Below are 27,806 nucleotides of genomic sequence, written 5' to 3' on the forward strand. Positions count from 1 at the left end.
TGCAAACAGTGACATCTGGTGGAATGACATTGCTGTGCTTTAAAAAAATCCCAGCTTTCACATCTTGGCAGCTTTAAAATCAGATCAATGTCCAAATAATTCCCTTTTCTTTGTATTTCCATATAAAAACAAAAATCCAATAATCTAATCTATTATCAAACATTGAAAGTGCATAATGAAATGACTGCTTGTCATCCCAATCTGCATTTTATAAATGTGCATAGGTTTACTTAGGTAGGAGCTATTTTTTTAATGGATATAATAGAAATCTTATTGCAGTCGCTATTAATCACAGCTCTAAATCTGCCATTAATTGTGTTTGAGGCAAAATTCTGCCTCAGTTTCCTCATCCCTAAATATGAGTAGTTTAGGTAGGGAAAGGCTAAGATCTCTTATGGCTCTGATATAGGTATTTCTGTGACTCATCTTTAGCTGGAGCAAACAAGGATTAAGTTTTATGTGTTGTGGTATAATATCTTGGTTCTTGCCTGGATTATGTAGCAAGGAACAAAACCAAGTAAGGGGTATGGTGGGAGCACGATAGGATTGGACCTGACCATTGAGGAATGGCAGGACAACGCAGGAAACGGGCTGGTGGGGGAAAGTCAGTTCCAGGTACCCACACTGGAAGGAAATGTAGAGCAGAAGACAGAACACAATACTCTGACAGCAGTATGACAGATCACAGGTGGTGCACTACGGGTGGCGTCAGAAAAGTCTAGCATGGGACAATGTTCAAGTGAGGGGCAACCAGTGACAGGAATACAAAACCTGGCAGGATTTATGCAGGTTTTCAGTATTTAAGTAAATTAACATCAGGGAAGGCTCCCACAGTTGTCAATGCCCCAGTCCTGGCCTAGAACTCAGAAACAGGATTTCCATTTCTAAGAGAGAGCAAGCAATATAAGATAGAACACCCACCCTATTGTAAGCAGAAACTCTGCTTCCAAAGTTGGTCACAATGGATCAAATCCAAAACACCAACGGTGGGTAAAATAGACTTTTCTCATATTACTCAACTAGAGCTCTCACATTCTTCCTAGCTATACCAGATTTGGTTCTGAGAACAAATATTCAGAATGAGGCATAGAAAGAAAAAAAAAGAGATGTGAGGGCCTTCACAAGTTCACAAAACAGTGGGATATGATGGAAACCACATTTAGAACCAGCGAAATCTGAATCCTAGTTCTTACCTAGCTCTCTATATGTGTACTAGACACTTAAGCTCACCTCTGAACCACATATTCTTCATATTTGGGAAATAGAATGATTTACCTACTACATAGAGTTGTTGTTAAAACTAAATTACATGATAAATGTACCTCAATGCATTTTCCAATAGATACTTTTCTTTTTTCCTATTCATAAGGTTCTACCCTATTTGTAGGGTTCAGATAAAAATCTTTCAACTGGAAGCATACTTTATATATTTAATTTGTCAACTATTACGAAGTAGAGATAATGATACAAACAACAACAACAAAAAACCCACCTAGACAAATGTTGACAAACATGATAGATTATAGGAAATAGCAAAGAAGCTAAATAGAGAAAGAGAATGCAAAATAAGATGGCAAAAATAATACCAAATATATCTGATTTGACAACAAATTAACATGGAGTGATCCAATCTGTTATTTTTAAAAATTTCTGCTTGCTTCCACTTCATTTAGTTCTTTTTTCTGGAGATTTCTTCTGTTCGTTCATTTGTAACATGTTTTTTTGTCTCTGCATTTTGGCTGCTTCCCTGTGTTTGTTTCCATGTATTAGGTAGAGCTGCTGTGTCTCCTAGAATTGGTAGAGTGGCCTCGTGTAGTAGATGTCTTGTAGGGCCCAGTGGCTTAGGCTACCTCGTCACCTGAGCTGTACACTCTAAGTATGCCACTGTGTGGGCGTGTGCAGAGTCCTGTAGTTGAGCCTTGGTTGTTGGAAGGAACTGACCCCCTGGCCAACTGGTTCTGAGGATCAGCTGCAACTATAGTGGAAAAACTGCTGTGCAGAACACATCCCTTTGGAGTAGGACTTGATTCAGTGGGGCTTTGGTGCTCACCCAGTCCACTCCTTGAGTATGTCACTTGTTGATGCGGTAGAGTTGTAATCTGTCATGGTCTAAAGCTATCTACTGGGTACACTGGCTCTGGGGCCTTCCAGGAATTTAAAGACAAAGAATCTTAAAAGCAGCAAGAGAAAAGCAGTTAGTTACCTACAAGGGAGCACCCACACAACTGTCAGTTGATTTCTCAACAGAAATTTTGGAGGCCAGTAGGGAATGGCAAGACATTCAAAGTAATGAACAGCAAGGAACTACAACCAAGATTACTCAGCAAAGCTGTCATCTAGAATTGAAGGTCTGATTAAAGAGCTTCATGAATAAGAGAAAGCTAAAGTTTGTCACAATCAAACTAGCATACAAGAAATATTAAAGGGTCTTCTTTAAGGAGAAGAAAATAAAAGATTAAAAATGTGAACCTAAAATGGCAACAAATACATATCTATCAACAATTTAATCTAAAAATAAAAATAAACAAATAAGGAATCTAATGAACAAAATAAACTGATGAATACTATAGCACCAGAGTCATGGAAACATGGGACAGACTGATGAATTTTAGAGGGAAGGGGGCAAGGGGCCAGGAAGAAATTAAGTAAAGAATATGCATATATGCATTGCCCATGGACACAGACAATAGGATTTCGAAGGCTTGGTAGAGGAGGGCAATGAGGGGTAAAGAGGGGGCACATCTGTAAAACTCATAACAATAAAGATATTCTTTTAAAAATCTGATTGACTTTTAAAATATTCAAGTCTATGCAATCTATAAAAGACACGAATAAGAAAGTTAAAAATGAAAGGAGTGGTGAACATATAAATAAAGCAAAAAGTAAGACAAAGCACATTTCATTTTTTATGAATTTAGTGTACAATCTACAATGAAAACGGGACCAAAATTAACAGTTCCTTGAATTTTCTTCCACATAAAATTGCGGAGATTGTTTCTCTTGTTTGTAGATGCTTCCCTAGTGTCTAATTCTATGCCTGCCACGTAGTAGGTAAACAAAAAATTTTTGCTGATCACTTTAAGTGACTACTCAGATCTTTAGTTCTTGACATGGAATGATATTTATAACATAATAAGTTTTAAAAATCATGTTGCAAAACACTATGTATGTATCATTATTCCAAATAAATATGATGTATTTGCATACAGAAAATCAAATCTAGAATTATATTTAAGAATATAAGCAATATTATCTCTGGATGCTTTTGAGTAATTGTTTTTCTTCTTTTCATTTTCTTGCATATTTGCTAAAATATTGTATTTTTATTATTATTTTTTAACAAAGTCATAAATGATATTAAACATTGAATTATGACATTTAAATTTTCGTTTCCCAATATTGTTGAAGTTGCTGTTGTTTTAATGTATAGAACTAAAAGTCAGTCCACATTTTTTTAAATGTGACTAGGAATTTCCCTTATAATTTGAAGTCAAGTTGAGGATTAGGTCTGCTGACTATAGGGGGTACTTGATTTGAGAAAGTCAGCAAATTTTTATAGGGTAGCATTTTTGTTAACTCTCTCTTTATTAATGGTAGACCAACAACTTACACAAGCACTTTTACATAGACAAGTCAGTAAATAGAACAAAAATCCATACATAAATAGACTCAATAATGCATTGAAATTAAATGTATGCAAAACTGGCATTTCTAGCTAGTTAGTAAAAGTGGATTTATTGAATAAATGATATTATGCAATTGGCTAGTCGTTTGAGAAAAAAATAATACTTATTCTTCTTATCAAATTAATAATAGATTAGAAATTTAATTTTTTTAAAGAAAGCTATAAAATTAGTTGATGAGAATATGGGAGTATGCATTTAAATTTAAGCATTAAAATGCTTTTTCTATGAATGGCACCAAGACTAGAATACATTAAAAAATTGCTAATTTTTAGTATATAAAAATTAAAACTTCCATATAGCATAAAACACCAAAACTATACTGAAAACCGAACATCAAAGTAAAAAGAAGACTACAATGTATGACAAATAATTAAATCTTTAATATAAAAACATCACTTATCCACAAGAAAAAGATGAATGACAACTTAACAGAATAAACTGGTAATTCTCAAAAGGAAAATAATAGCCAAGAGACACCTAAAAATGTGTTCACCCTTACTGAAAATTAATAAAAAAAAATAAAGATAATTTTCCTCATTGGATTAGAAAAAATATATAGAAGATGGACAATTAGTAGTTTGACAGGGTGAGAGGAAATGAACAGTGTCATAATTGTTGGTAGGTGTAAGTTGGTAGAGTATGTATCAAAATTTTGAAAACAAAAGTTTAATAAATAACTCCACACCTAGGTATTTTCTTACATTGCTGCTTGGTTAAGTTAATGAATGATATGAAATAATTTAAATGTTCACATATAACATTGAGTAAAAAAGATCCTTCTATAAAATAGCATACATAGTTTAAGCATATGCACATACAAGAGATGCTCAGAAGGCTGTGCACCAAGTGTTTAACATTAATCTAGTTGTTTAAATGCCATTAGTAATTTCCCTTATTTTAGATATCAAAATCTAAAATTCCATGCTAAGGATTCTAATTAAATTTATATAAAGTTCTCTTTATAATACAGACATTTTAAAAGCAAAAATATGAATATAGGACATTTTTAGAATTCTCATCAAAATTGTTTTTTTAGCAAAATAAACCTGCTTGAACAATACATTGCTACTTTAAATAAACTTAACTATGTACCCATGCTATACTATTAAAGTATTCCTTGATGTCTGTCACAAATAACAATAACTATATACAGAATTAGGAAAAGTATTAAAACTATACAACACAGGTATTATTATGCTTTGTAGTTAACAGTTTATTGCACAGAAAACACAAAAAGTTAGTTGAAATTAACACAAGTGAAAGGGCATTCATTTCCTGTTTACAATTACCTTACTTGAGAACACTTATTAGTGCAGAAAAAAGTATACATTTCTCTGAATTTGCAGGCTTATCAGACAGATATATTTTGAAAAGGTTAAGCTATGTTTAGCAAGGTAATCCTCAAGAGATGGAGGGCAGAGAATTAAATATTTGGTACTTAAATGAACTTATCTGGTACCTAGGAACAAATTGCCAGAATTAAATTATCATCATCCATTACAATATTTATTGACTTTCTTGAAAAAAGAGAGTGAGATATATTTGAAAAAAAAATTAGAATTAGAAAGAAATCCGTATTTTTAACACTTTGCATGACTAATAGAAACTGTAATATATCTTTTGCTTGTAGATTGCTAATGGAAATGAATCAAAATAGTAGTATCACGACTACTAGATTATGTTTATTTTCTACACTCAGTTTTAGGCTTTTAAGAGACATTCCAGAGGAACCAAGATGGCAACATAGGTAAACCTGGTACTCACATCTTCCCACAACCACATCAAAATTACAACTAAAATACAGAACCACCATCATTCAGAACCACCTGAAAGCTGGCTGAATGGAAGTTCTACAACTAGAGAGGTAAACGAGAAAGCACACTGAGACTGGTAGGAGGGGTGGAGGCACGGATTGGGCTGGTCTGATACCCACGTGTGGTGTGTTCTTAACTGGGAGGAGTCTCTTGCTGAGGAAGCTTCCTGCAGTCACACCCTGGGCCCCCAGCCCAGGGTTCCAGTGCCGGGAAGAGAAGTCCCTGTAACTTTGGGCTGTAAAAACCAGTGGGGATTATGGCTGAGTGACAGGGAGGCTGTTGGAGTCCCAGGCAGGTCCTCCTAAAGGGCTGGTACATGGGCTTACTCAGACTCACTCCCTCTGAGCTTCAGCAGTGGGGCAGCAGCTTGAAAGGATCCAGGGATCCAGGGACATTCGAGGAGGAACTACATTGTCTGGCATCAAGGAAAGAACTTGAGGGCAGCCTTTTCCCAGACAAAAGTGCTGGGACCTTCTCCTGACAGAGCTGACTGGCAGGTACTATATGAGTCTCCATCAACCAGACCCACATCGTTCACCATGCCCTGGTGATTCCCTGAGATCCTGTCCCACCAAATTTGCAACCCCTCCCAAGCTGTTTGCAATGTTGTTTCCAAATGAATGGCCTGTTCTGGCTCAGGCTTCAGACTTTCCTAAAATCTCTCAAACATGCAGCAGCTGGACTCAGTGTGTATCCTACCTCTCAACAAGTGGCCCTAGGCCCAGCACTGGCAGCAGCTTGCCAAGGTTCACAGCTTGGCCTTTTCTGGGCACCTCTTAGCCCAACACAGGTAGCAGCCATCTGCAGATCGCTCTATAGCACTTGCTAGGTGGCCCCAAGGAGGGCATAGACAATGGCTGGCTCTGCACCTCCTGGGAGGCCCCAGAGCCAGGGCACCCAGAGGACAGCTACAGACCATGCCAGATTACATACAACTCTACACATCCATGAGCAACACACTCAAAGGTTGGATTCAGGGAGCACCAAAGCCCCACTGAAGCAAATCTTGCTCCATAGAGGTGTCTCCTGCACAGCAGCTCTCCCACTGTATTTGCAACTGGTCCTCACACCCAATTGGCCTGGAGGTTAATAACTCCTGTAACGCCAACAGCAATCAAGGTTCATCTGCAACAAGACTATGCACACAGACCATACTAGGGCATCCCTAGAATGCCAAGCTCAGGTGACTAGGAAGGCTGAGCCAGTGGGCTCTATAGGACACCTCTACACAAGGCCAATTCCAGGAGATATAGCAGCAGTTTTGAAATTTCCAAAATTCTTCACATATGATTCTTTTGATATAGCAAATATTGACTTAATTAATTAAAACTAAAATATTTAGATGCATAAGTTTATAAATAACAAATCCTAAAAATATATCTTTTTGCCTAAATAGCAAACAAACATGGGATTCAAATTGAATCTGATTATTAAAGAGGGAAACTAGATAATTTTAGACCATGAAAAAAAGAAGCAAAGTGTTACAATTTTTACTAAAATCAAGTTTGAGGAAATGGGCTCAGTATATTCCATGAAAAAACTAGATAAGTTACTAATAATTTTGTGATAGTGTAATTATTATTTTATAATATATTTTTATAGTAGCCCGGTGCACGAAATTCATGCACTGGGGTGGGGGCGGTGCGGGAGAAAGGGCCCCTCAGTCTGGCCTTCACCCTCTCCAATCTGAGACCCCTCAGGGAATGTTCAACTGCCTGTTTGTGCCCACACTTTTAACAGATAACAGCTCCATTGTTGTTTCTTTCTTATGCTTAAAACCATTGGAATTAGTAGGTATTCAGAGTGTGTATACATTTTGGGGGGACACCCTATATATCTCTAGTCAGCGATGAAAGAAACCAACAGCAGATTTGTAACCCCCAGACAGGGAACCTCGCTCACTCCCCACATGTCTCCCCACTTCACTTTCCACCTTCGTGGGCAGCAGGAGAATCAACGTTTTCTCTCATTAATTCGGAAAAGCACATCCTGTCACCCGCTGCCCGGCAGGAGTGTGCTAGGCCCCAAGCAAGCGAGGCTCAGTCAGGGTAGCCTTCGCTCATGGGTGCTGGCACCCAAAGTGCACATTCCTCCTCTACAGTCGCCCCGACTATCCCAGTTTCACTGAGAGGACAGAATTCCTCTCCACCTCTGGATTCTTGATCTTGAACGCTGACCCAAGGCACCTCAGCGAGGGCCTCCCGCACCCACCAGGTGTGTCTGTCTGCATCTGCTCCCGCCTCAGCACCTGCATTAACCCCCTAGAGGTGATCTCGTAGCTGCACTGGCCTCCATGGGAACAGGGCATCACTACTCCGCCCTCTCACTGTCATCTCATAGGCGCCCACCCTCAGCACCCAGAACACCCAGACACTTTCCAAAGGACGTGAGCACATCAGAGGGGATGTGTGCACATCCTGTGGGGGTGTTAGGCATGCTGGGTTGATGGAAGTGCAGTGGAGAGGCAGGGGGGACTTGTACACGCCTTGGTTTGCAACTGTTGCAGGCGCGGGAGGGTGACAGTGTGCTGGGGGATGTTAGCACGCCAGGAGGTGATGTGCACACCGGAGGCCTCTGGCTTTGCAGATCCGCAAACCCCCGAGGTGCGGCCAGGAGGACATCAGTCTGGTGGCTGTCCCTGTGATCCTGCACCTTCTGGGCCAGGAGGCAGATCTTGTGCAGCCACTCCTGGGAGCTGATGGCCTGCAGGTGCTACTTCAGCTCAGCCTGCAGGCTCTGCTTGGAGCGCTCACAGCTGTCACCACCACCATGTGGGGAGTACAGGCCGCCCTCCGCCGGCCTGCCTCCCCTGTCCAGAAGCTCTCTGTGCTACTCACCTGCCCAGAGTGACTGGGGCTGGGTGGAAGCCAGGTGTCCTGCCCTGCCCAACCCCAGCCGATCTTCCCCTGTGTGAGCTGCCACCCCGCGGGGAAGGGTCACAGATCTGGGTCCCGGGACCATGGACAGCCTCAAGCACTGTCCCCCGCCTGGCAGGGTCACAGATCCGGTCCCGGACCGCGGACAGCCTTGCCCGCTGCCGCCCTCCTTCAGTATGCAAATTAGCTGCCATCTTGTTGCTTCAGGGTGGGGGTCCCCACTGGGGTGCTTGGCCAGCCTGGATGAGGGGATGATGGCTGTTTGCAGCTGGTCACACCCCCTTCAGGGTGGGGGTCCCCACTGGGGTCCCTGGCCAGTCTGGGTGAGGGGTTGAGGGCTGTTTTCAGGCTGGCGGGCGACTGAAGCTCCCAACTTCTCCTTTTTTTCTTTTTTTTTATTCTGGGATTTATTTACCTTCTATGGCTGTCACTGGAGCTGGGAGCCGGCTTTAGCTCTGAGGCCCGGCTGCAGCTCTGAGACCTCGGCTGCTGAAAGCAGGGATCTGGGTTTGTTTGGGTTCTATAATTGAAACACTGTTGCGATCCTGCTGGCTGAAGCCCGGCTGGCCGAAAGCAGGTTTCTGGGTTTTGTTTAACTTCTATAATTGCAACAATGTTTCTTAGACTGCAAGCTCAGAGGCTGGCAGCAGCAGGCGGGGAACCTTGGCTTCCTCCATCACTAGAGCAAGCAAGCCTCCTGTTTGCTTCAGCTGCCTGGCTGCCGGCCGCCATCTTGGTTGGCAGTTAACTTGGATATCACCCTGATTAGCCAATGGGAAGCGTGTCGGAGCTACAGTTAATTACCATGTTTGTCTATTATTATATAGGACTGTTGATAGTATTACAGCTATCTGCCATTCCCTCCACACCCTTATTCCCCCTTCCTCCCAGCCCCTATCCCTGCCCCAGGTCTTCACTACCCTATTGCCTGTGTCCATGGACTATGCATATCCTATCTTTATTAGAAGGAATATGCAAATTGACCATCATGCCATCACAAAGATGGTGGCACCCACAGAGGAGACAGGGTTTCCATAACACAAGATGGCTGTACCCACAGTAGACGTTTAACAGAGGACCTCAGACCATGCCCCTGACCTGGTGCCAGGCTGGGGGACCTCAGGCTGTGGCCCCCACCCAGCAGGGCTTGACAGGGGACCTTAGGCCACACACCCCGCCCAGCGGGGCTTGACAGGGGACCTCCAGGTGCGTCCCCCACCCCGGTGCTGGGCCAGGGGACATCAGGCTGCTCCCCCCAACCCAGACTGTGAGACCCCAGGCCATGCCCCCCATCCTGGCACTGGGGTCTCACAGGGCTTGATGGGAAACCTGAGGTTGTGCCCCCTGTCTGGTGGGGCTTGAAGGGGGATCTCAGACTGCGCCCTCTTCCCGACAGGGTTTGACGGCCTGGGCAGGGGGACCTCAGGCTGTGCCCCCTACCCTGGTGCCAGGCTGGGGGATCTCAGGTTGTGCTCTCCACCTGGTGGGGCTTGACGGGGCATCTCAGGCCACGCCGCCCACCTTGGCACCGGGCTGAGGGATCTCAGGCCGTGCCCCCCACTCCGGTGCAAGGCCGGGGGACCTGAGGGTGCACTGGTGGACCTGAGGTTGCGCCCCCTGCCCGGTGTGTGCTGTGGGACCTGAGGCTATGGTCGTCACCTGGCACTGGGCCAGTGTACCTGAGGCTGCACCCCCTGTCCGGCAGGGCTTGACAAGGATGGGGCCAACTGGGTCTGGATCTCGCCCAGTGGAGGTGGGGCCGGCTGGGTCTGGGTCTCGTGTGATTTTGAGGCACCGCAAGTGGGTGGGGACTTGACTCTGTGTCCCTCAGTGCGCCCCAGACTCTGACAGGAGGAAGATTTTCATATACATTTTACTAATTTTCTTTCATCTATTATAGAGAAAGGGCAAATAGCAATATTAAAATATTTCCTGTAATTAATCCCCTTTTAATGTGCATGAATTTCATGCACTGGGCCACTAGTAAGTATTTAAGTTATTTGGTTTATCTCTTCTTATCCCCCCAATCCCACATCGAGGTATGCCAGTTTGTAATTAAAAATGATCTTTTAAAATATTATTCTATAGACCTAAAATAGCTAAAATATAATACTAAAAACATTTCTATTTAAACTTAATATTTTTTTAATATTTTGAAAACATGTAGACGAACAGTTTTTCAGGATTCCTAGCATATCTTTTGAAAGGACTTCAGAGCATGCATTCGAAATGGGCAGGTGATATTGCTCCTAAGGGGTAAAAATTGGTGCCTTGTGAGGGGGCTGATATAAGCTTACTCTTTTTATGTATATAACACAGCTATATAGGACCATACACAGATGTACAGTATATTTGGGGTATTAAAATGTAATAGGCCAATTAGGGGAAAGAAAGTCTAGAAAGGCTCCTTACGGAAGTGAGGAATTTAAATAGGAGAGATATAAAACACAAAACACAGTAGTAAAAGTATAATTACTGCTAAGTAAATGTTGGCTGCTTCTCTTTTCTCCTATCTTTTGTACTCTTCACAAAAGAATACTCAGAATCAAAAGAAAATATGACACAAGGAGAAATGGAAGAAACTCCAGAGGCAATGACTTTTGTACATGATCCCTGGACCCAAGTATGCCCAATGACAGTGAAATCTAAGACCAAGTCCCATAGCTGTGATTTTCTTAGTTGTACAAACCTGACAAAGTTACTTGATTTTTTATGAGCCTTAATTTTAACATCCACACTCCAAAGTTGTTATGAAGAACAAATGAGAAAATGTATATGACATTCTTTGGGAACCAAAAACCACTCAAGTTACCTTATGATAGGGCACAGTTCATGCTAGTGGCAGGAACTGAAGATACCTAGTCTGTGTAGGTACAGGAAAAAAATTGAAAAAGTCAGAATTAGAACAAATATTCCAAAATTTGATATGGACCCTGAGTAGCAACAGCAATCTTAAGGAGAACAAAATTAAAGGAATCATGCTACCTGATATCAAACTGTACTACAAGGCAGTAGAAATCAAAACAGCATGGTCCTGGCATAAAAACAGACATATAGATCAAAGGAACAGACAAGAGAGCCCAGAAATAAACCCCTGCCTTTACAGTCAATATTTGATGAAGCAGGCAAAAAACATACAATGGGATAAAGATAGTCTACTTAATAGATGGTGTTGGGACAATTATACAGATATGTGCAAAAAAAATGACACTAGACTACCTTCTTACACCAAACACAAGAATAAACTCAAATGGATTAAAGACTTAAATGCTAGACTCAAACCATAAAATTCCTAGAAGAAAACACAGGCAGTAAATCTTGCACATTTCTCATAGCAATATTTTTTCTGATGTATCTCCTCAGGCAAGGGAAACAAAACAAAACAAAAACAGGACTATATCAAGTTAAAAAGCTTTTGCACAGCAAAGGAACCCATCAATAAAATGAAAAGACAATCCACTGAATGAGAGAACATATTCACCAACAATGCATCTGGTAAGGGGTTAATATCCAAGATTTATAAAGAACTTGTAAAACTCAACACCCCCAAAACAATCTAATTTTAAAATGGGCAAAGGAAGAATAGACACTTCTTCAAAGAGGACATACAGATGACCAATAGACACATGAAAAGATGCTCAATGTCACTAATCATTAGAGAAATGCAAATTAAAACCACAATCAGATATCACTTCACATCTGTCAGAATGGCCATCATCATTAATCAATAAACAATTAAGTGCTGGCCAAGATGCAGAAAAAAAGGAAACCCTTGTGCACTGTTGGGAATGCAGGGTGGTACAGCCACTGTAGAAAAGAGTGTGGAGTTTCTTCAAAAAAATTAAAAATGGGACTGTCTTATTACCCAGCGATTCCACTTCTGGGAATTTATCCGAAGAAACCCAAAACACTAATTTCAAAGAATGTATGCACCCCCATTTTATTACAGCATTATTTACAGTAGCCAAGATTTGGTAGCAGCCCAAGTGTCCATGAGAAGATGAGTGGGTAAAATAGCTTTGGTTCATTTACACAATGGAATACTACTCAGCCATAAAAAAGGAGGATCTCTTACCCTTTGAGACAGCATGGAGGGACCTGGAGAGCATTATGCTAAGTTAAATAAGCCAGTCAGAGAAAGACAAGTACCATATGATTTCACTCTCATGTGGAATCTAATGAACAAAATGAATTACTCAGCAAAACAGAGACAGACTCATAGAGAGCAGGCTGACAGCTGTCAGAGGCAGTTGTTGGGGGAGGGGAGCAGGTGGAGAAATTGAGAAAAAAAGAAAAAGAATTCATGGATAAGGGCAACAGTGGTTGTGGGGAGGGGAGGTAGAGGAGGGCATAGAGGGGTAAATGGTGATGCAAGGAGTCTTGACTTGAGGAGATGAACACACAATACAGCATACAGACGATGTGTTGTGGAATTGTGCACCTGAAACCTGTATAATTTTGTTAACCAGTGTCATTGCAATAAATTCAATAGAAAGGGAAGGGAAAGACAAAAACTGTTCCTCTCTAGTGTCCAAGAACAAAATCAAGTCTTCAAATCTAAGCCTCAAAAGGCAGAATTTCTGTGCCAATTTGAATCATTTAAAGCAAAATTACCAATGGAACTCTTACCGATCTCTTTGCTCGTTAACTGTAGCGTGATCATCGAAGAAGGAATTTCCAAATACTTCAAGTATAGTATTGTGGCCTTCCTTGCTGGCTGTATGATACACTCGAGAAGCCAGGTGCAAGTCAATGGGCAGCACCTGGTCTGGGACAGTGGTGCACAGGTCATGAAGGGTAGGAGTGGAGTGGTCTTGTGGAATTCTGCAACAAAGAAAAGAAAGTGGGCTTCTTTTTTCATTGTGTGTTCTTTTTGTATAAAATACATTTACACTGACAGATTAGTGCGGGGTCTGAAAAGGATGCCTAAATGTAGGAGATGAGATTTAAAATGATAATAGTGATTTCTAACAAATTTAACATCACAATCTCAGGCCATTGGCCAGATCTGCAAAGCCATATATCCAACTGCCTGCTAAAATATCAACCTGTGTGTCTTATAGTTACCATAGAATCAACAGATTTAAAAGCAAACTTATTTTCATCCCACCCCAAACCTCTTCTCTCTTGAATTCTCTAACTCAGTTTGTGACACCATATCCAGCCATCATGCATTACTCCTTTGCAACTCTGCTCAACGGCTAATGTCCATGAAGAGGTAGAAAATATAGAACATGGCCCACTAACTAACATCAGTGGAACCCCTGGTCTAAGTTAATGTGATACCTCCCTTCCCACTATGCTAAAACTTGCCTTTCCAAAATAGGGAAGAGGGCATGAAGAATGCTTTCTTAATCCCCACCATCACTTGCCATCCTATGGACAAATGCTTTCTGAGCACCTACTGCATGCCAGACTCCATGCTAAGTGATTTACAGTCTCTCAGCAACGAGCCTGTATGGGTGGCATTATTATCCTTACATCGCAGCAGGCTTATTTTGGGTAAGTCACAAAATTAGCGAGCAGCTACTAGGGTCTAAACACAACGCTGCTGACTATAAGCCATAATATTTTCCTATTACTGCCTCTTCGTGACCCCGAGGTGGAAGTGGCCCTTATCCAGCACTGCTCCGCCCCCGCCTCCCTACTGACGTCATACTCTTACAGTAACCAAACGGCAACCTTGTTCTCAAATCAAATAAACTTTAGATATTTCGATAGTGTTCTCTATGAAGCTACAGCTGATATACTGATGACCTTTCTTGCAACTGCTCTTCCTCCATGAGCTTGTTAAAGCCTGCTCTGCCTCAGCTCTGTCTGCCTATCAGATTCATCACAATTTGACTTAGTCACTGGCTTTTCTTTCTCCGTCTTCTAAACTGGGTATGGCTTCCAAGGTTGAATTTTTCTTTCTACATTGAAAAATATCAGCTTCAGTGTCTCAGCTCGTTCCTCTGTACTAAGAGCTCCCAAATCTCATTTCAGTATCACTGTCGCACTCAGATTCCTCACCTTCGATATACAAAGCACTGCCTTTCCTTCGCTGGCCGAGCCAATGAAAAACTGAGCTTGCCTAGCCAATGAAAAACTGAGCTTCCCCTGCACAGGTTGCTCAGCCATGCTCCTTTCTCTCCTCACTTCCAACAGTCAAGGTCCTCATCACCTCAGTCTGCATTAGCAACAGGCTAACGCCAGTCGGACTGATCACTGCACCCTCTGTCTTTTCTCCTCTCCAGTATCGCCTGCAAAATCCTATCACATTGACCTTTAAATACTTTCACCTAGTATGAAGGTTCTTCGTTACTTGCTGCATTCACCTAACTTCCTTTCTCTGAGTTTCAGGGCTCCTAGGATCTGGCCCCACCTCTAACCTAGTGGTTAAAAGTGCAGAGTATAGTGAAGTCAAACTGCCCCTGCTCAAATCCCGTCTTAAATTATCACATGGTCATAAACTAGACAATTTTTATATCAGTAAATTGGGAGTAACAACTTTAGCACATCCTGGACAAATTACTTTAAGAAAGAAAGGAAGGAATGCATTTAAAAGAGTGTCTCTCACATGGCAGATGTTTGCTATTATTATTAGATTCCAGGACAATTCACAGGACCAGCAAGGCCTGTCCGTTCCTTCAGTTATGAATAGAATGCTGCCTGTCCTTTTGTCCATATCTAAGCATCCTTCAAACAATACCTCCAAGACAAACTTCTCTGCAAACTTTAATTATTTTCCTTTTTCACAAATATCTCTTTTCATACACTGTCCTATTCTTTTGCTACCCATTCTGACCATTTATCTAATAGGTTAATGCAGGTCTGCCCACCAATTGCTGTACATGTCTAGATAGCAGCATACTGTAATATAAAGAATATAGTGTTTGGAATTGTCAGGCCCACATCAGAATCTCAGCTGTAACATTTGCAAGCTGTATCATTGATTGCTCTAAATATCTTTTGCAAAATGAAAATAAAAATCCCTAACTTTTGCCCTAGCTGGTTTGGCTCAGTGGATAGAGCGTCAGTCTGAGGACTAAAGGGTCCTGGGTTCAATTCTGGTCAAAGGCACATACCTGGATTATGGGCTCGATCCCCGGTATGTGCAGGAGGCAGTCAATCAATGATTCTCATTATTGATGTTTCTATCTCTCCCTCTCCTTTCCCTTCAATAAAAATATATATTTTAAAAATCCCTAACTTTTGCCTTTGTAACAATTGATGACAGTGCTTGTTTTATTTGCATTGCTCTAGTCACTTTCACTGCACAGCACCTAACCCATTGCTAGGCATTACTGAATCACTAATAAAGAATGGTTTTGTGTCACTTCTAAAACAGCACAGGCACCAAAAAGCACAGAACATGAAATGTGTACATGTTCGAGTGGAGGAGGATAAAAAGAGGTAAATCTAAAATATTTGGAAATGCCTCAGACAAAGAGACCTAACTGGAAGAGTGAAAATGGGTGTCCAGGAAATAGGGATCCTAAGAACTGAAGAAGAAAAAAAAAGGGACAAAAAGGTAAGCTCTGATGTCAAGCTCATCTACATTATCATTCTGTCTGGGGCAGGTCCCAGCTAGTGGAATGTACTAGAGATTACATTACTTTATTTTTTTTTCTTAAAAAAGCAACACCACCAATCTGAATTCCTATGTTCCCATCATACTCTAATTACATAGGTCTGTAAGTGAATATCCCTTGGTTATCGAGCTAAATAATGCTATATTTTCAAAAGAGGGCTCAATTCCCAAGAAGACAATTTAATTTGGGGTCTATTCACAGGTGAGTCAGGTAAAAAAAAAAAATGTTTAAGAAAATAGAAGCAAGGAATAAAAGATCTTCAGAAATATAGTTTCCAAAATTCTTTTATTATACAATTTTTAATATCAGATTTTTATTCCTCTGCATCTCATTCTTATTTTTCTATGGAGATTTCTAATTTCCATTTTAATGAATTAACTCAGCACTATACATATCAAAAAGATCTACAAATATTTTTGGCATGCTCAAGAAAGGCTGTGTGTTTTTATAGCATACTCTCCTTAAACAGGACGATTTGTCATTCTTTGAAACACTAAGACATAAAAAAAGAAAAGGCTCTGACTCTGTGTGTGGCCATGCTACTTTGCCTAATGCACTAGATGCAAGGTTTTTTAGGGGGGAAATCAAGAAGTTTCTGCTTCATTGATAATCTGACAGTAACTATTTATTGAAGGTAAAATACCTGTTGTCCTCTGTCACTATTTGTTTTAATACATAATCTTGCTAACTAAATGAGCTTAAAGCAACGCAGATAAGCAATGGCATGTACAGGGTCACTTAAATGCCAATTTGACTCTTTCATAAACTCTGGAATTCTTTTCCCATGAGTCCATTTCCAGCTACTAAATAGTGAGTAATATCCATTTACAGAGTTTAGGCTGGCCATAAAACAGTTGTCTTCCATGACCAGCACACCTTTCAGTGCCCTAAGCAACAACAAAAGCTAATAATTAAAGCTTCTTTAAGCCCCCATAAATAGTTAAATGAAGAAGAGTCTAGAATAAACCAACCCATAAAAATCCAGTGGTGAAATAAGGAGAAAATCTTTTCAACAAAGTGAATGGCAAAACATAAAACCATAAATCTAAATTGTACACTATTATTCAAAATTGTAGCTACATCCTGGTATAAAAAGAAGTTCCATTTAAAGTGTAGTGGCAGGGGGGCGGGGAGGAGGAATGAATTAAAAAGTCATCTAAATAACCAGTTCTACTGGCCAATGGTAACTCAGAGTTGGTTGTCTTTTATTTTATAAAAATAAAATTAACCAACATAATAAGCAATTCATCTAAATTAGGCATTACAATGATTGAAAGAAATAAAATCTAACATGTTAACATTTAATTTTCTTTAGCCTCACAAACATCTATTTTTATTCTAGCATTGTTATGTCATTAAACCAAATGCCTTGATCAAAAATAGAAAGAGAAGCGTGGAGTACAGCATACGTGTCCTAACTGCCACCAACTGTTCTGTGAGAAGGTCTAACTTAAATCTCATGTATAAACTTCTAAAACATTCAATTTCCTTTAAAAATCCATTTTCAGGTATCAATGCTACTAAATAACTCTCTTCAGAAAGTAAAATTTATAAACTGAAGTTACTTTGTTTTTAATACTTTTTGATCCTGCTGGGGTTTTCCACACTTCCTTGGTCGTGGAATTCTTGGTTGAGTTTTTTGTGATCGTTTAGCTTCTTTTCCTCTGATTTGCAATAATTCTGATGCTATCACCTTTGAAAAATATAAAAGTGTGCTGTTAAAAAAAGTCGCCACATGAAATTAGATCTTTCGCTCATATTTAATGGTCCATCTCATATTTAAACTCCTAATTTGTATGTATATTTTATTTAAAAATATAAGTTCTAAAAGTGAGTTGATATATTCCTCTAAATCTCTTTCTAAAATTTTACTAACCTCCTAACAATAAAGATATTAGTACCATATTTATTTATAATATTTTTTGCCTTAAAACTAGTAAAGAAGTAATACAAGATTTTTTTCTCCTCCATAGATCTACTCTTCTTGATTGTTATTTTTTAATGGGACTTACCCTTAGTCTCTCTCTCTCTCTTTTTTTTTTCTTACCCTTAGCCTCTTAAAGTTTGGCATGACTGGTGGTTGCAAGTACAAGCCAAAATGAACTTTAATGCTTTCTTATACCTATTTTAAGCAATGTTTATTAATTTTTACTTCCTTACAGTTGTACTCTCTTCTACTGCCTGGAAAAAAATCAAACGCACGTCTGTCTCTGAAATAATTGCCTTTTAATCATAATAGGTATTAGGAGCACTGTTTTCCTAGATTTCCCAGAAAACTTGCAGAATTCATGGTAATAGTTGATCTAAAAACATTTTTCTCCATGGGTTACTCTGACTTTTTTTTGAGACTAGATTTGAGAAAGAAAGCAGGCTGGCTTTCCTTGGAGAAAGCAGAGATATGATTGAAAAGAGAGGAGGCCAGAAAAGAGGGGTTATAAATTAGGTAGCCGGTTTGGGTTCAGTGCAATAGTAAGGAGGGAGCTATTGCAATTTCTTGAGTAAGAAAGTGATGACAAATAAGGAAAGCTCAGAGTACAGATCATCCCATCTCGCCACCCAGTTAATGTTTAAATTTCCTTAGTTTCTCCACCAAATGGTTATTCATTCTGGCTTGAACCTGATCAGGAGCAGAGGATTTGGAAGTCTTTGAAACTCCTCTGGTTGTTAAAATTTTTGTTTATTTATTATAGAGCCTAACAACTTTCATCCACTAGTCTCAGTTCAAACCTCACAATCTGGCTCTCTTCCATTTGAGAGTCAAATATTTGAATACAGTTGACTCCCCTAGACCTGCACCTCCCCTCCCACGCTACCCCAGTAAACACCCCCGAGGCCCTTCAGCTCTACCTTACATGACATGGTTTGGAAGTACTGTGCTTTAACATTTTGAATGTTTTCTTCCAGTCTCCAATTTGTCAGTATTTCTCCTGGGATTGAATACCGATATCTGAACACAGTATTTAAGGTGTGATGTGATCAGTTCAACAACAAAAAAGATGATCCTCTTTTATGGTATTTGTCAATCAATGCAAACTATGATTGCATTTGCTTTCCTATCACTAAATTATAGTCTAAAACCCTGAAGTCTTTTTCACATTTACTCTAAATCACATCATCCCATACCTATGCATTTAGTTTGTGGCCCCAAGGACAGAATCATTATGCACATTTATCCCAATTAAATTTCAGCCAGGACCAGTTTGGCTCAGTGGATAGAGCGTCAGCCTGCAGACTCAAGGGTCCCGGGTTCGATTCCAGTCAAGGGCATGTACCTTGCTTGCGGGCACATACCCAGTGGGGGGCGTGCAGGAGGCAGCTGATTGATGTTTCTCTCTCATCAATGTTTCTGGCTCTCTATCCCTCTCCCTTCCTCTCTGTAAAAAATCAATAAAATATATATTTTTTTAAAAAATTTCACCTGAGATCTAACCAAATCTTACCAGTCACATTTTGAATGTTACCTACAAATCCAATCAGTAAATCTTACATTTTCTCATCAAAATTATTAGGATATACAATGGCTTGGACACAGCCATATAGCAGTCCACAGGGACTTTCATATTGAATTCTGCATCCTTTGCATAACTAATTACAAATCCATCTAGCAGTTCTCCTGACTGCAGTCTTGTTTACAATCTGTCATTGGGAGACTTTCATAAGTGGATGGCTGAAGTCCAAAGGATTATAACAACAACTAATGTGTGTTGTGTTTTCTTGTATACCAGGCTCTTTACCATGATACTCTTGTCCTGAACTTCAAATCTAACACTTTACTGATGTTCAGTCTAGTATTCTAGGAAAAGAAATAAGGTTGATTTTCCATGGTGTGTCCCGCAGGGAAACTCTGCTGGTTCCAAGTGATTGTTGCTTCCTCTTAAAAGGGGTCAAACACAATCTTTTTGTGTGTTTTTTTCCTCAGATGTGCAACTGTATTTGTCATTGGCTTGATATTACATTTCCAATCTCTTGTAAGCCTATAGGCTCTGACTGTGTTTACCTGCCCGTTCCCAATCGGTGTTTTTTTGTTTGGTTTGGTTTGGTTTGGTTTTTCTTTTAGAGAGAAAAGAAGGGAGAGAGAGGAACACCGATGTAAGAGAGAAATACCAGTTGGTTGCCACCAGTACATACCCCGACCAGGAATCAAACCTACCACCTAGGTACGTGCCCTGACTGGGAATCAAACCCACAGTCTTTTGGTGTATGGGACAATGCTCGACCAACTCAGCCACCCGCTGGGCTTGTTCCCAACCTTTTAATGACTCATTAAATCATTCCAGAATTTTGTCTAAGATAAATCATACATCACAGAAGCCATAACCATTACCCTTAGAAAAATAAAACTCAGATTTGCCATTGTCAGTCTCCAGGCATCTAGCACCTCCCTCTCCCACTGTAGCAGCTCCTCACAGCTGCTGCTGACAGAGGCCCAGCAGGCTTAAACCTATCTGCCTAAGCCAACGGGCTCAGACATCTAAGCTAACTCTTAAAATCTTTTACCAATCTTGGGCTTCAAGTTTCTTTTATCAATTCTTTTTCTCTTCTTTCTAAACTAAAGATCATTCACCTTGTCAGATTTAAGAGAAGTAAAGTGCAAGTTTATCAGCTTCCTTTTCTCTGTCATATTTTCTATTTATTTAAAACCTCACCCTTTTTCCAAAAATAAATTAAGGCAGCTCTGTCATATGTTGTCATCACATTATTCATCGAAACATTTCTCTCTTTGCTCCAAAACTAACATGAAAAAAAAATACTTTTTTATTTTTAGCATTATTCACAGGCCTCAACCCATTCTGGATCTTAGCCTTTTTAATATAATTGTTATAGCAACATGCCACTTTTATGTCTATCTATGGATATGTATTTCTTCTTTCACCTTGTGTACATTTTTAAAACTGAATGCAATAGATCATTCATAATTGTTTTATGAGAATTTGGGAGGTCTTGGGGCATCCCACATCTCTTTTTTAAAAAATAAAACATTTTTTATTGATTTTTTAAAAAGGAGATAGGGGGAAAAAGAGGAAAACATTGGCCCACTGTTCCTCCTATATATGCTTTCATTGGTTGCTTCTTGTATGTGCCCTGACCGGGGATTGAACCCGCAAACTTGGAGTATTGGCACAATGCTCTAATCAACAGAGCTATCCAGCCAGGACCACATCCCACATCACTGACATTCCCTTCTATTTCGAATATCTCTCTCTCTCTCTCTCTCTCTCTCTCTCTCTCTCTCTCTCTCTCTCTCTCTCATATATATATGGTTTAAATAATCATATTTAAATCTTTTTTTATAGACTTTTGACTTTTTTTCCTCCTAAAATGCTCAACAATCCTCTGATGGGCTCTTGTGTCAGTCATTTCTTCACAAAATCTCCATTATCTAATTTCTCCTTTTGATAGTCATAACTTAGACCAGAATCTTAATAATCTCTATTATACTAATGAGCTTATAAGAGTAGAAATGGCCAATAGAGTACAAATTGACCAAATTTTCTACTTTTTAATTGAAAGAGAACTTATGGTATATATGTGAGCTGTGAGCAATAAAAGTTCTGCACTGCTACTTTAACACATCTGTGCTAGTTCTATTAGCTATGAGCTATGTCAAAAAATATCTTTTAAAAAAGTGGTCTTCTTCTCCCACTGATATGGCCTGCAGTATGTTGTTCTTCATTCCTGTGACAGAGATGCTAGAGACTAACGTTATGGCCTCAAATGTCCAAACAAGGTAACTGATCTTGAGATGTTAACATAAATAAATACATATTATTGGTGAAGACTTGGTGGGATGAGTCACAGGAACACTTCCAATGCTATTTCCTATGGCATTTCTGTTGTGCCCCACAATATCCCACAACAACAACAACAACAACAAAAAAAAAACAACAAAACACATGCTTTATCAGACATTCTCTTCTCCTCCCCTTGAAACACTTCTGTTCTCAGTTTCGAGCTCTCTTAATTCATTCTCCAAGTCTCTCTTATCAAATTATTCTTCCTAGTTTCATGAGGGACATCCATCCCTAGTCATTTTTGCTTCTGAGAGTATGTGTTCTTGTACTTAACCAGATACCTATTAATTGTTGCTATGAAAGAGCAGCATTGATAAGTAGTAAAAAGTGAAAGTTCCAGAATTAGACCACCTCAGTTCAAGTCCTGCCTCTACAATTTAACCAGATGTTTGTACTTGGGCAAGTATTTTCCTTCTTTATGACTCAATTTTTTCAACTATAAGATGAGAGTAATAATAGGGTTATTATTAGAAAAAGTAAGATAAATCATGTAGAACACTTAGCAATGTGGTTCCCACATAGTCAACACTCAATAAACCTAGTTACTTAAAGAAAGGACTGCCACTTTTTATTAAAAAATACATAATTTTGTATATTTCTTAATAGCAGCCAATATAAGCAAAAAGAATTAACATTTGGGGACTTTTCTAATGAGGAATTTAAATTCTTGATAGACCATTGTAGTTAAACTATTGTCCATAAAATCCATTTGTCTTTGACACATTTAGTAGCTAACCATTTTCTTCTCATGACCACATTTTATTTCCAAAGTCCCAATGTTCAGGTAGAAGAATAGGTGACACTATCTGTGCCCACCAGTCTAACACTTTTTCAAGATGTCATAGTCTTTGAAGATGCTTTCTAAGGTCTCCACACCTAGAAGGTGTCAGCCTAACACAGGATTCAGCTGGAGGGATTAGCAAGGCTGTGGGTTTAGCTAACCTTGTCGGGCTTCACTTCATACCCCAAGCGCATCTTTAGAAAGACAGCATGACTTTTAAAGGAGCTGGTAGCAATCACAGGATAAGTCCCTTCTCCCTGACAGCAGTGGTAGATTTTCTCTGGCCAACTATTACCTGTGGATCTTCCTTATTACTCATGTTCCCAGAGGATCAATATGCTAGTGTCATACAGGATGAAACTAAGTAGGACTTGAGAAATTAATAAAAACCAGGACCCAGACTAGAAGGGGAGCAACTAGAAAAGAGAAGAAAAAAATCATAACCAATAATGTTTAGGAGCAATCTGGGCCTTGGAGACTGATTATATATATGTAAAGCTAAAGGAAGGGTAAGGTCACAGAGAAAGTCAAGGTTTCAGAGTTGGGAATTTGGGGCAAAAGTTGAAGAACTGGTAATGGTCAATTGACTGTGATAAATCTTAGAAGAAATATGGCCATTGGTGAGAAGAGGAGGACCCAGAAACAGAAAGACTAAGCAGGAAGTTTGTTAACCCAAGTGGTATCCATTGGAATCAGTCAGAGAGAGGATCTCTGGTGATAATCAAGATAATATGCTTTGGTTCAGTGAAAAGTAGCTTTTTTATAAATCCTAGGAGTAATGTATCTAGTTTAAAATAAACTCATTTATTTAAGCCAAAGGATGGCCCAAATTAAAGAACAGTACTAAGTAAATAGTAAGGTAATATGCAAATATGGTATTTAAAAATTATTTAAATTATAAATAAGAAAATGAATCTGGAAAACATTCTCACAATAGGAAAACACTTAGGGATTAGGATAAATCTAAAAGAGACAAAGTTATAAATGCTACATTTACCAGTCCTGACCACAGGGCTATAGTTCCTGATCCCCTCAAGATGGTAAGAAGACTCAGTCTAAAAGCCCTGAGATTCCTTCTCTCCTTAAAAATCTCTCTTGCCCGAACCAGTATGGAGCAGTGGATAGAGCATTGGCCTGTGGACCAAGAGTCCCGGGTTCAATTCCGGTCAAAGGCACATACCTCAATTTTAGGCTCCTCCTGGCCCCTGCAGGAGGCAACCAATCGATGTGTTTCTCTCACATTGGTGTTTCTCTTCATCTTTCCCTCTCTCTCCACTCCCTAAAAATCAATAAAAAATATCCTCAGGCGAGGATTAATATCTATATATCTAATATTTTCTCCCCAGCATTGTGATTAGGTTTGAGACTAAAATCTTTCAAACAAAATAGATGCTCCATTTTCCCAAATAGGCAATTTGCACATCAGGAGCCTTTTTTCAGGGTGAATTCCCCCCACATTCTTTGGCCCTTGCCTGGGTCATTTCTTCACACCTGTACATTCTCAACTCTCATAATTCTGTTTTTGATATAAATAGTGTTTTACCTTTAAAGATAGCTGTTGGCCTGTTTTTGATTCACCTATAGGCTGTTCATCTTCCAAAGGTTTATTTGAGTCATCAGCTTGCTGAATTTCTGAAGTTTCCTGAGGTTTAAATAACATACTTTCTGCGTCTGAGGTTCCCCATTCTAATATATCTTCTTGTTCCATTGGGAAAACACTTGATACAGTCTCAGAAATTTCCTCAGTCTCATTCTGTTGGAAAACATAAATACATAGGAATGCTTTTTTTATTGGTCCTTTTTAAGTCATACAATGTTTTCTCTCTGACAACAAAATAATTATGAAAATGCATGATTGAAATTAAAAAGAGGTAGTAAGTTCCCTTTGAATATTTATAAAGAAAAACTCAAAATGACTTAAGAAAAATATGAAGTCTGGCAAATTAATTTCCTCAGTCCTTTCTCAGGAAATATAGCTACTCCACAGTTATTACGCACCAACTCTAAGGAAATCATAAGACTCCAATCTGGCCCTGACTGTATCCCAAACTCATACAAAATCAAGGCCTACTGAAACAGCTAACCTGTGCCCAACCTGAGGTTCTTTGGTCCTGAAAAATGGGGTTCCTTGATGCTCTTCAAGAACCCTGACTTCAGGTACTCAGAGAAGAACTGGCCCAGAGACCTCAAGAAGACCACCCTGACACCCCAGCTCCATCCCAAATGAAAAATTCTTACAAAAATATCACTTCTACACCTGCTTTGAGTTCCTTAAAAATGTCTCACGCTCACCATTCTTATTCCACACAATTCTGGAAGTCCTAGCCAGAGCAATCAGGCAAAAGAAAGAAATAAAAGGCATCCAAATTGGGAATGAAGAAGTACAAGTGTCACTTTTTGCAGATGACATGGTTCTGTATATAAAATACCCTAAAGCCTCCTCCAACAAATATTAGAAACAATACATAAATACAGTATAATTGCAGGAGACAAAATCAATGTGCAAAAATCCAATCCACTGCATTTCTATATACAAATAATGAAATTTCAAAAAAAGAAATGAAAAAAAAATTCCTTTGCAACTGCAACAAAAAGAATAAAATACCTAGGAATAAACTTAACAAAAATGTGAAAGACCCATATACTGAAAACTACAGAACATTATTAAAGGAGATTTAAAAAGACACAATGAAATGGCAAGATATTCATGTTCATGGACTGAAAGAATCAACATAGTTAAAATGTCCATATTACCAGCCCCTGTGAGGCTGAGATGGTCCCTGTGAGGCTGAAACGGCCCCTGTGAGGCTGAGACGGTCCCCGCGAGGCTGCAACGGCCCCTGGGAAGCCAGAGGAACTGCGCGAGCCGCCCAGAAGGCTTCATCGATGGCCCGCGAGCCAGCTCACAGCCCTAAGCACCCGAAGGGCCAGAAGGGCGAAAGCAGCTGTAGTGTTGCTTTCTCCTCACTCTTGGTAGAAAAATCCTCATTTTAAACATAAGAGGACACATTATTTTAAAAAGCCGTTACATGTCTCTGTACCCTTTCTGAGTAGAGCGTGAACAAGTCATGAGAGACCTTTCCAAACACATTGCAGATGAAAATGGCTACAGTTTCCATGTGTATGACCTTTGACCTGGCAACAAAAAGTGTACACCTATGGATGAGGACAGTGGGGGGGTAAAGGCAGTGGGTGGGGTGGGAACTGGGTGGAGGGGACCTATGGGGAGAAAAAGGGGGAACAACTGTAATAATCTGAACAATAAAGATTTAAAAAAAAGGGGGGATGGACAATTTGAGCATTAAATAACTGCAATAGGTTAAAGTATATCACATGTTAAAACCTACAAATTCAGTGATCACCCAAAGGACTTGTAGGCATGCATATAAGCATAACCAATGGACACAGACAGTAGGAGGGTGGGAGCAGCCAGGAGAGGTCAATGGGGGGAAAAGGAGACATATAACTTCTTTCAACAATAAAGAATTTAAACTTTTTTTTAAAAATGTCCATATTACCCAAAGCAATATGCACAGTAAATGCAATCATCATCAAAATCCCAATGTCATTTTTTAAAAGAAAGAACAAAAAAAAAATCATTAGAATTATATGGAATTACAAAAGATCCCAAATAGCCAAAACAATCCTGAAAAAAAGAACAAAGCTGGAGGTATTACACGACCTGACTTCAAATTATACTACAAAGCAACGTTAATCAAAACAGTATGGTACTGGCAGAAAAAAAGACTCATGGAACAGAAAAGAGAGATCAAAGGGAGAACCAAGATGGCGGCATAGGTTAACGCCGGAGTTTGCTGCTTTGAACAACTACTTCAAAAGTGAAACTAAAAGATGGAACGGACGTCACCCAGAACCACAGGAACGCTGGCTGAGTGGAAGTCCTACAACTAGGAGGAAAGAGAAACGCATACGGACACTCAGAGGAGGCGCAGTGCTGAAGTCAAATTCTGAGGTGCGGAGTGCGCGGAGCAGGCTGGCGGCGGAGGGCGCGGTTGGCGTTTTCAATCGGGATGGAGTCTCAGACTCTGAGCTCCAGATCCGGGCGAGTCTTTAGGGACCCAGACTCAAACGGGAGAAGCGGGACTGTCTGGCTTCGGTCAGAGCGAGTGCAGCTTTCTCTCTGAGCTTTGCAGCGGGTGCTGGGACTCAGAGAGGCAGAGCCCCTGGGGACAGGACTGAGAGCCGCCATAACTGCTCTCTCCGGCCCACCCTGTTGATCCTGTGTGACCCGCCCCACCCAAGCACTGCACAGAGGCATTTGCTGGATAGCCTCAGGCAAACGCCAGATTAGCACCTCCCTAGAGGACAGAAGTTCTCTCACTGCTGACACAGCTGATTCTCATAGCCACTTGGCCTGGAGGTCAAACCCTGCCTGGTATTAGCTACAACAATCAAGGTTTAACTATAAGACTGCTAACAAAGACCACTAGGGGGTGCACCAAGGAAGCATAACAAAATGCGGAGACAAAGAAACAGGACAAAATTGTCAATGGAAGATATAGAGTTCAGAATCACACTTTTAAGGTCTCTCAAGAACTGTTTAGAAGCCGCCGATAAACTTAATGAGATCTACAAGAAAACTAATGAGACCCTCGATGTTATATTGGGGAACCAACTAGAAATTAAGCATACACGGACTGAAATAACAAATATTATACAGACTCCCGACAGCAGACCAGAGGAGCGCAAGAATCAAGTCAATGATTTGAAATGCGAGGAAGCAAAAAACACCCAACCGGAAAAGCAAAATGAAAAAAGAATCCAAAAATGCGAGGATAGTGTAAGGAGCCTCTGGGACAGCTTCAAGCATACCAACATCAGAATTATAGGGGTGTCAGAAGATGAGAGAGAGCAAGATATTGAAAACCTATTTGAAGAAATAATGACAGAAAACTTCCCCCATCTGGTGAAAGAAATGGACTTACAGGTCCAAGAAGTGCGGAGAACCCCAAACAAAAGGAATCCAAAGAGGACCACACCAAGACACATCATAATTAAAATGCCAAGAGCAAAAGATAAAGAGAGAATCTTAAAAACAGCAAGAGAAAGAAACTCAGTTACCTACAAGGGAATACCCATACGACTGTCAGCTGATTTCTCAACAGAAACTTTGCAGGCCAGAAGGGAGTGGCAAGAAATATTCAAAGTGATGAATACCAAGAACCTACAACCAAGATTACTTTATCCAGCAAAGCTATCATTCAGAATTGAAGGTCAGATAAAGAGCTTTACAGATAAGGAAAAGCTAAAGGAGTTCATCAC

The 27,806-nt window shown here is 40.0% G+C and overlaps 1 protein-coding gene across 1 annotated transcript in view; it reads right to left on the reverse strand.

Annotated features, from left to right (window-relative positions):
- The window catches only part of TTC6 (tetratricopeptide repeat domain 6), a 263,011-nt gene that overhangs the window by 126,737 nt on the left and 108,468 nt on the right, over positions 1 to 27,806 (reverse strand). Inside the window, exons 4-6 of the mRNA XM_036338786.1 lie at positions 24,067 to 24,276; positions 17,516 to 17,643; positions 13,006 to 13,200 (exon numbers count right to left, since the gene is read on the reverse strand). Coding sequence (XP_036194679.1) covers positions 13,006 to 13,200; positions 17,516 to 17,643; positions 24,067 to 24,276 — 533 coding nt within the window. The remainder of the gene's footprint in view (positions 1 to 13,005; positions 13,201 to 17,515; positions 17,644 to 24,066; positions 24,277 to 27,806) is intronic.

Source organism: Myotis myotis, unplaced genomic scaffold, assembly GCF_014108235.1.
Source record: "Myotis myotis isolate mMyoMyo1 unplaced genomic scaffold, mMyoMyo1.p scaffold_m19_p_1, whole genome shotgun sequence".
Lineage (NCBI taxonomy): Eukaryota > Metazoa > Chordata > Mammalia > Chiroptera > Vespertilionidae > Myotis > Myotis myotis.